Genomic DNA, 10,494 nt, shown 5'->3' with positions numbered 1-10,494 from the left:
GTGACTACAGCGCCACCTGTTGTTGATGGTTGCCGGGTGAAGGAGGAGAAACCCAAAGAATGGTCAGGATCATTTCACAGTGGGCTGTTGGTTATTTTAAGGCTGAGAACAGGAGGGTTGATGGAGCTTCAGTCATTTCTCTGCCGTCTGTCAGCTACAGTTTTTAGTATTTTTTCAAATCCCACATGGATGTAAAGAAATGAGCATGTTCTTAATTAAAGAAGAAAAACACTCGTAAACAAAAAGGCTCAAGAGCCCGGCCTTGTGTGTAAGCGTGATGGAGCGCACAAAGAGCCAGGCTCATGACCTGTCCTCCTACACGCTCCTTCTCTCAGAGACCCTGGAAAACGAATCACTGCTGAGGGGCCGCGCAGCTTGAAGAAGTAAATTCTTCAATTTATATCGACCCAGTCTGGTTTTCTCTCCTCTGTCGTCCATTTTAACAACAAAAGGTGAAGCAAAGACTTGCTCCATCATGTTCAGTCCTTGTTTAACACGTACAAAGGTAAGCTGTGATGACCCCTGTTGAAGACCAGCCACAAAAAGCACTAAATGGCAGGTGTTTGTTAGGACTTTTTTGGGGACTCTCTGTATGTGAGACTTCATGTGTGAGTGTGTGCGTGCCTGCGTTTGCAAGTATGTGTTTGTGCGAGCCGGTCTCCATCTTGCTTTTGTGTCTGCACAGTTGCTACGCCGAAACCATCTCAAAGCCCTGTGTGGCATCATAATGGACCCAGGAAGAGCATCTGGCACTTTGAGGCGGCAAAAACGATCTCCCCGCATCGACCTGCCACTCTTCCCCCACCCGCCATAATAACGTTTTCACGTTTCATTCTTCGCCAGGCCCACGATAGAATGCGCAATCACAAAGGCCCAATTAGCCGAGAGGGGACCACGATTTCGCTCGGGGACCAGCGAGCCAATCGCATCGGGCGTCGTATGGCGAAGGCCAATGGGGCAGCGGCACAGGTGGGTGTGACATGGCAGCGAGGCGGAGGGGACACGGTGACATGGATGGAGAATGCTCCGTTGTTTCTGGTCATTTGTGTCACCAAAGTTTTGATTGATGACGGTCGAAATGTTTTTCCCACTCTCCCCTGAGAATCACAGCTTTCTCGAGGGGGGTTTGCACAAAGATCCCCCGGCATCGAACCCCTACTTTACGTTTGGCCCTTAGCCCTACGCCACACACAAACACACATCCTTACACGCTTTTTTGTTCCTTGCGAGGCCCCAGATGGCTCCTGCCCACACATGTGTATTGTTGACCACTAGATACAGGCGCTTGTTAGCGTATGAACGCATGAGAACCAGCATTTAAAGACATCCAGAATCGCCAAGTGTCAAACAGCGATGAGGAGAACAGAGAGAAGAGGAAGAAATTTAAGCAAAGTACATACAAAGTAGCCAAATGTAAATTTGTGCATGTGCGTGAGAGTGTTAAGAGAAAAGCCCGAGGGACGGTAGGTGTGTGGGCGGCTGAGAGAGATGAACAAAAGAAGCAGGGAAGAGAGATGAGGAGCAGCGCATTGCCAGTGAGGATTTGATTGGGTGGGTGGGTGGTGGTGGTGTATGTGTGCGTGTGGAGGGTGGGGGGTGGCTGGGTGTTGAAAAGGGATCTTCCCTCAAAGCCTCTCTAAGATATTCCTGGAGCGAGCTAAGGTTTCATTTGGCTTGCAGTCCTACACAGAGTGCTTACATCGCACTGGGAGCTAAAACCATTTAATATTCACAAAACCAGGCTGATATTCCCGGGGCTACATGACAGTTAATAATCAGATTTTCTAAATCTGTATGGTGCGAGCGTGTGTGGTTGAACTCCTTGGGTCGACAGAGCGTCATTAGCATGTCAGAGGCGTTTCGCTGGTACCCGGTTTTCTCCATGACAGCTGCTAGTCTGGCGAATTACTCAATTCGTGTGTGGATGTGCGTCCGTGTCCACGCACACGTGCGCTCAGTATCAACAAAGGAAGAAGCGAACAGAAGGTTTCATCAAAAACACCAAAACACCAAAAGTGTGTGTGTGTGTATGTGTGCTGTGCATCATGTGCTCACTTTGATGACTGAAGAAATCTCCATCAGCATCTTTCTATGGAGTGTATATGTGTTTGTGCGCGTGCATGCCGCGTGTGTTTGTGTGGTGTGTTTGCATGTGATTGCATAAACATGGTGTCAGAGTGATGAGATGTTCCCTCCATCCATCTGTTCTGCTGGCATTTACATCTTAAGAGGGCTACAATAGAGGAGAGACAGATAGGGGAAATGCAAGAAAGCGAGATAAGTAGTGCAGTGACGAGATTCTGCAATATTGTTGGTTTTTGTTGTACACTCTTTAGAGTAAATACACACTCCTGGGTCACCTGTAACAGCTCTCTGGTTCCATTCTGAAACCATCTTTTAACACGGTTGAGGGTTTCTAAGTATTTGCGAGAAGCCGTGTATGAGTGAAGCTATGGTGTATCTTCCTGTGGATGTGGTTGTTTTGTTTTTTGTTTTTTAGTGTGCATGTGTGTTTTTGTATGAGTGTATGCATGTACAAGAGACAGAGAAAGAACTCATTGTTCCCATCCTCCTTATCTATCGTCCCAGCCGAGAGCCCGTGCTGTTTCCCCCCTCAGCGATATGACCCGGCTCTGATACCGCACGCCCTCGTCTCCACAGATAACAGACCACCCTAAAAATACTCATCTTTCTACCAACTTACTCGCTTCCCCTCTGTTCGCTTCACCTCTTCTGGCTCACTCTATCCTCCGGAGTCTCCCCGGCCAGGAGTTAGCTTCTGCCAGACTAAAATACCTCTGGGCGCTTCCTAGAGTCACAGAGGTCTTCTAATTCTATATTTTCCCCCCTTTTCATCTTCTACTACTCATTCTATTGGAGGCCGTGGATGTTGCAGTGTTGGTTTGAACAACAAAAGTGTAACTCAGACTGTTACATCACAAGTTTTCTTATAATTTTCCACAATAATTCCTCATCTCCCCCCGCAGCTACTTCAGTCACCCACAGTCTGGACACACGGGGCAGATGGCATGTAGGAGGAAAACGATGAGGACAGAATCTGCCGGGCTCACTTAATTACACATCAAATAATTTACCATAACGCAATAAAATATTGAAGAGTGCATTGTTTTTTTCGTGCCTCACGGGTTCGACAGTCTGGAACGATACTAATTATGATGATTTTTTGAAGATCATGCCACAGCCAAGAGCTTTGGGAGATTTTTTCTTAATCTCTCTGCCGATTCTCTCTCTGGCTAAACTCATCTCTGCTGTGAAGTGCTTTTAAGGATCCTGACAATGCCCCCTCTCCGTTGATTCGAGGAAGTTCTTTTTTGCTCATTTAAAATGCTTTTATTCCAAAGTACTTTGGTACGTTTGACATTTGGGGTTAGAAAAGCTGCCGTTTTGTTCTTTGTGTGTGTGTGCGTGTGTGCTCATGTGTGTGCTCACGCACGTGTGTGCATGCATCCTCGCCCTTCTTTCGGCCTAAACCCACGCAGGTGACCAGAGGGGGCCTTGTGTGGGTGGACAACTCAATGGTGACCCCCCCCACTCCCCGTCCCCACCACCACCCCCTTACCCTCTCGTCTCTCCTCCCTTTCTCTCTTTTCTTGTCCTCCGTCCAACAGCATAAGTTCAAAACGAAGGAGAGGGGCCTATGAGGAGAAAAAGTCTACTTCACACCCACTCTAAAGCAAACAATCACCAAAGATACATCTATAAAAAGAAGATGATGCAAGAATATATATATATATATATATATATATATATATAGATAGATAGATAGATAGATAGATAGATAGATAGATAGATAGATAGATAGATAGATAGATAAATGTGTGTGCGTGTGTGTGAATGTGTGCCCTTTGACTGTGAAGCAGTAGTTTATGTATATACAAGTGATAAAGCATGACTAATAACAAAAACTAGCTGAGCAAAAAGTTAGTCAAACTGAAAATAATCACAAACGATCTTTATCTGCATCTCATTAAATTGTTTCTGGTTTCTTTGGATCCCAATTAGCTGCTACAGAGGCAGCAACCATTTTTCCTAAGGTTCACATAACTAACCACTACTTCACAGAGTAAAATAATAACAGCACTTTAGCAAACAAACCAATAATATAAGAACCAAACAGAAAAATGAAAAGGGCAATACAGGAAACAACAATATAAGGAAGGAGTTACTTTATTGAAAAAGATGGTATTTACAGTGATCCGCCCACAAGGAAATTGCTAAATCCTCTCTGTGACACAGTGTTGTTTGAATTATGTGCTAGTGTCACTTTTTCTGTTCACTGTAGCTGCAGAAACAATGCTTCAAGTCACATAAAGCAAGCATTTTCAGTGAGAAACACTCTGTACTACCTGTGCAATGGCATACAGTTGTATGCACTGCCTATCAAGTATTTATTGGAGTATTTAGAAGGTGGAGGCAGATAGTAAGAGCTGTTAAAAAGCAACAACCAGTTAGAGGTGGACTAATAGTTCGCATGGCGCCAAAACACAGATCTACTTCAATACAATGAAATACAGTAGTTAATATTTTCGAGCAAGAAAACTATTTCAAGGTGTAACATTCATCTGGATCTTTTTAGGCTTAAATAATAATCATCATCCTGGCATTTCTGCATTAACTGGTTACTTTTCTCGATAATGTGTAAAAATAAAATAAAATATAAATTTATAGATGAAAGACTATTAGAGTGATTTCAGGCAAACAGCTGACTGGGTCCTTAAAAACGATGAGTAAATTTTCTGTAATAAAGACGCAGTGCGGCTGTAACCTCACAGGAAGGTGTTTGTTTTTCTTTAAGTGAAGGAGACAGGACGGCAAGAGGCTGTGTTTTATGTCGGATTAGCAGGGATTAGGCTGTTAAACCAGACGTTGCTGAGTTAATCATGCCACCTTTCCCTTTATCAGTGCGTGCTGCAGATTTCACACGCAAACGCCTACATGTGTAGAAACAGAGAGGTTAAAATAGAAGGTGGGATGTTAATGAGTTACCTTAATTCTTGTGTTGATTTGAACCTGACTCATTTTGATTTTGATATGTAGGTGACTCCCACACGCTTTCTTTTGGTACCGTGAGAGTTTCTTCATTTCTTTTACTCAATGACACAAATAAAAATTTGCTGAGAAAAGTTGCTTGCCCCACAACATGTTTTATATAAAAAGAGAAAAGAAAAAATAAAACAAACAATTAGAATTTTACAAATACAAGGCAATTCTTGTTGGTGGTATGAAAAACAATTGTACTGCCGTGGCTAGAAAAAAAGTGGCTAGATTTGCTTTATTTCTATTTATTAAATCTTGCTGGGCATCCATCAACGGGCCATGACCACAGTGCCCCCTATGGATAAAGGGATAAAAGAAGGAAGCAAAAACTGCTGGAGGACACCAACAAGCGTGGTCCGTGCATGTGTGATGCTTTAAATTAGATGTGTGGGTCAGCCTGCCAAGTAGGAGGACAGCAAAGGTTTCAAGAAGGGCAGGAGCTGTGCAAGTCATAATGACACAAAGCTCACAAGAGTCAGAATTAATTTAGGATCACAACTTCAGGCTTCAGATGACTTCTCATCTGTCTCATCAGACTCCTTATAAAAGCTATCAGCATGCATAAACAACAATGAAAATAAATACATTTTAGGCATTTTGTTCTCGAATTACTGAATTACTTTATGCTCTAAGACACATAAGTTTCAGGGGAAAGAAAATGGTTACCATGAAAATGACTCGTTTTCATAATTACTCCGTGATGATGGACATGAAAAACCAGCCTCTGGCAAGAGCACATGAGTTAATCAAACAGCTGACAGTTGACTCAGTGAGACTCTGAAGACTTACTCAAGTAGCGGTCCTCTCTATAGATGCTGTGTCAACAAGCATTTATGCTTCTGAAGTGTCCTTGAGCAAGGCCACAGATTCCTATCAACTGCACTGGATATAAATGCGTGGCTGGCCTTCACACTTCTGATTTCCCACTGATAAAGGCCAATCACGTGGAGTATGTGGTGCAAATAAACTCATGTTGATTGCAAAACATTCATATTTGTCCCTAAATAAAATACTGTAGATATCAGTATTTTACTGTAATGGAGCTGTTTATTTTTACACGTACATGTAAACAACCTGTTTATGCTGTTTTTGAAACATATTGTATACTTATTGTATGTGCTACAACTTGAAGCTGTTGCACCTATCTAGGTCAGCTGAGCGAGATCTGAAATTGTCAGCTTTCTGCAGACTAAATAGGTCATGTTAACCAGAACCAGGGGAAGGGGGCGGGGAAGTTTGACAACCTTCACATACACTTTGAGTTTTCACCACAAAACAATCCCAAGATTGCTGATAACATCAAAAACCCAAGATAGACAACCGCTTCAAGCTACAATGTGAAACTACTGTACGACAAAGGCTATGGCAGTCATGTTTTGGTAGGACTACAACACGCTATGGGAATATCGCATGTGAGTGTCACGTGCATTCGCATGTAGCCATGTGGCCATATGCACTCACACATGAAGATGCAGCCATGAAATCAAGAGAAATCAAAGTAAAGCTAAGCTATATAACGATTCAAATCTGCTGTGCCATATATGGAGAACTTCACTGCACAACTGTTCAGAAAGAAAGTATAACATGCATATGCAGAAAGTATAAATCCATATTAGAGCCAAAGGAGATATATGAACTAACTGCATCAGAGCACCAGGCCCATATCATCCCACATAAACAAATCCTAGCATTGCGTAATAGCATGGTACATGCCTAAATTGGTAATGAAGATGCAAAGTTGCAGCATGATGCAACAGTGGGCTTCCTGTCCTCAATTTAGGAGCCACAAGATGCAAAAACATCAGTAGTGGAAAAAGTGTATATATATGTGCAGAGACCATGTATTCAGTGAGTCCCCGGCCACCCTTTTTGCACTGTCAACATGGCTCCGAGAGGTACTATCACCCTGACGGCCCTTCTCCTCTGCTTCATACTGGGGATACTTTGTCCAGCTCCAGCTGAATGTAAGTTTATTTTGTTGCATTTAATTTTTGGTCAGTTAATAATGACAATATCACATAACGACTCAAAGATGACATGTTAATGATCTGGTGCCTTTGCATCTGTGTCTGTGTGTGCATTAGGTGCCCGTGCATCCTGCTGTACCAGCTACAGTAAGACGCCCGTGTCCTTCAATCGCATCAAGGGATACAGAGAACAACGTAACTGGGAAAACTGTCGCATCGAGGCGATCATGTAAGACTCTTCTAAACCATTCAACTTTGCCTGCAACCTCTAAATTACTCATTATAATACTTGACTAGAACAATCATAGCAAACATTGCCAAACATTTGCAAGTGGATTGGTGGGGACTAATGGGGTGGATTGGATCTATTCCAAAATATTCCAAATACATTGGTAGTTTTTTGTGGCGAGACGTATTAAAGTTATTTCTGCAGATTTTTGTGGAATAAAAATAAGACTTTTATTTTTAACATTTTAATGTTGTTAAATCATAAATCAAAATTTAATTAAAGTTGAGGTTGTTCTGAATCAGTCTAATCCAACAAAACTTAACCACTTTTGATTCATATTATATTTATATTATAAAACCTAAAATCCTTAAATTGAGTTATTAAATTATTGAAGCAGAGACTCTGGCATATGTTATTATTTATCATATACCAACACATATACATGCAGCATAAATGAATACACTTACTAGTACTATGATACTCTGTGTTACTCTAATGATGTGTCTCGCTGTTATAGTTTCTACACGGTTGCAAACAGGCAGATGTGTGCCAATCCGAAAGCTGAATGGGTGAAAAAACTCCTCGAACAACTCAGGTATGACATGCTTACTCACTTTAAAATGTCAATTAGGGGCTGTTTAGATGCTCACCTGAAGATCTGTAAAAGCATAAAAAGGTTTGTTTTTGGCATTTCACATGTAAGAACTACTTATTTTTTTAGCGCAAAACTGAAGAACATGTCCAAGGGTGGCTCAGTGAAGAAAACTGGAAACGCTTCAGGTCGTGATGGAAGTGGATCTGACCTCACTGCAACAGAGGCTTTCACTGCTTATTAGCAAAAACCAGGTGTCACCTTAGACAGCTCGATGTAAAGAAATCGCCATGCAGAATTAGCCAGTGTGCCTATACATTTGTTATAAAGATACTCAAGCATTTATAATCAAGTTAATGCTGAGGGCACTGTCCCTTGAAAAACTGAAAAAATGTGTAATGCCTTTGCTTTACTTTTCGCTCTTAACTTCTTCAGCCTCAAGTCTAAATTCAGTACTCCTGTATTAAGACTGTATTAAGAACAGATTTGAGACAAATGTTGTTGATTATTTGTTCATTCTCTCAATAAATTTTTACAATAACATCTGTTTTGTTTCATTCACTGCAACAAATCTGCTGCATAAACAAATGAATGAGGTAAAATATACATATATTGCATTTCAGACAAGTAAATGAATTTATTTCAGGGTAATGTAACGCTGTTGTCTACATTTCTTTAGTCAAATTGCAGCTAAAATCCGCCATGTCACTTTCACTGAATGGATTTTAAAGTTATTTGAGTGACTTTAGAACTTGTTAACCAGTTTCACAAAATATTTCAGGTAACCCAACCATTCATTTAGAGAATATTTTCCAATCAATTAATGAGTTAAGTTAGGAACACTTTAAGCACTTGTACTTAAGCCTTGGATGGTGAAAACTTGATGAGCAATACTGATCTCTGAGCTCATGTAAATGTATGACATGGCTGTTAGGGAGGCAGTTTCCTGTGCTATTTCAGATTAACACCCCAAGAGGTTGGTGTACCAGTCATGCAAGGTGACACACTCCTTTGACTGAATATGCACTGCAGTCACTTAAAGCACCCACTAGAGGGCAGAATGAATCTGAGAATAACACCATTGTCTGCTGCGTCATGAGATTTTGATAGTCTGGCTACAAGGACATGAACATTTTTTGAAATGCTCTATTTACAAAAAATCAAGGCTCTTCTCTTTTTCAAGGTCTATGCCTCACAAACAGAGAGAAGTCAGAGGAGTTTATATCCACAATTTCATTAAACCAGTTGTTATTAGTCATGTCTTAAAGCTACTTTGCTATGAGCTAAAAAAGGCAATTAGAATAAGAGCGATTTAAAGGAATAATTTGACTTGTTTAATGTCTCTTCAAATATCCACCTCACATAAATACTAATTCAGGGTTGCATATACACCATGAAGCTAAAAAGAAGAAGAAGAAAGCTTGCATGCTTCAGGCGCACAACAGCACTCACCTGTTTTTAGTAGATTGACAAAAATGAGACATGGGAAGACACACAGCAACATGAAAAGGAGGAAGCATCATGCTTTGTGGTTTCTTTTGCCAGAAGCTCACTAGAAGTTCGCAGTAGGAGAATGACTGTAAAGACTGAAGTTAATCCACTACAGAACAACACTTTGAGAGATCTGACAGAGCCCAGGCTTAAATGCTTTGGAATAACCTCAAGAAAGTCACTGACATCCTAAGAAGATGGCTGATAAGTGGTTCAGGAGGGAAGAATGATGTCAAATTGCTTACTTCTTCCATCAGCAGTGTAACAGTTAGTATTGCATTCAAATGTTGGGTTTGGTGTGTTCTCAAAGCATCACTTCTCTGTTTTATGGATGTGTTCAGTGAAGTCAAGTAAGGGAGTTGTAACCGAGCAAAGAAAATCAGATAACAACAAGACTGTGGATACATGATGGGATCAGTCATTTCATTTATGAAAAACACCATAAAAGTCTCAGCTGTATTACTCTTGTCATGGAGATATACGGTGTGTTTGAAAAGAGCAAGCACATACCATAAGCGGAAATTTAAATTAAAAAGGCAAAACAGAAAAAATTAACATCACTGGTTATAAATATACAATAGAGATGAAATTAGAAAGCATTTAAAAGTATTTCAAATTAAAACAAATGTCTGTAGTCCTTTCTATTCGTAATAAAGAAGGATGTTCTCTATGAGCTGGAGTTGAGAGCAGTCTTACTCCTCTGCGTGCGTGCCTGTAAAACACACATACAGTGGATAATGGTTAAAACAAGCTTGTGGTATACTTAGGCAACATTATATCCAAAGAAACCAATAACTTCTCGAAACAGGAAACAGGCTGCGATAAGGAGGCATACTCACTCTAGCTCCTTGATCTTTTCATATACCCAGTCTTGTTTCCAGTGGCTGCAGACTTCCCCTTCTGTTGTCTCAAATCCGGGTGGAGAAAAGAAAAAAACTCAAACTTGAGCCCATATTTTTCACCTGGCTTACTTTCATAAACTTGCTTTTCCAACTGCATCAAAATTATAAATGTAAAATGTTTTGATCATGTCTTTCTTTGAAATAAATAAGGAAATAAATCTTACATAACACAGGGTGGGTTCTTCCTCTGTGATGGGATTGAGACTGACCTCTTTGCTGCAGTCACTTGTCTTGATCTCTGTTTTTAGGAAACAA

General features: G+C 40.9%; 1 protein-coding gene across 1 annotated transcript; it reads left to right on the top strand.

Annotated features, from left to right (window-relative positions):
- Nucleotides 1–6,940: 6,940 nt before the first annotated feature.
- Nucleotides 6,941–8,102, top strand: LOC308383266 (C-C motif chemokine 20-like; the record flags this gene model as incomplete). The annotated part of the gene is made up of 4 exons (XM_080861127.1): nt 6,941–7,022; nt 7,143–7,254; nt 7,772–7,849; nt 7,976–8,102. The coding sequence occupies 4 exons, from the start codon at nt 6,941–6,943 to the stop codon at nt 8,088–8,090; spliced, it is 387 nt and encodes a 128-aa protein (XP_080717253.1). The 3' UTR covers nt 8,091–8,102.
- Nucleotides 8,103–10,494: the final 2,392 nt, after the last annotated feature.

This window comes from Rhamphochromis sp. 'chilingali' (assembly GCF_963969265.1).
Source record: "Rhamphochromis sp. 'chilingali' genome assembly, chromosome: 16".
NCBI classification, from domain to species: Eukaryota; Metazoa; Chordata; class Actinopteri; order Cichliformes; family Cichlidae; genus Rhamphochromis; species Rhamphochromis sp. 'chilingali'.
The sequence above is the reverse complement of the archived record's forward strand: the minus strand, read 5'-3'. Positions and strand labels throughout refer to the sequence as shown.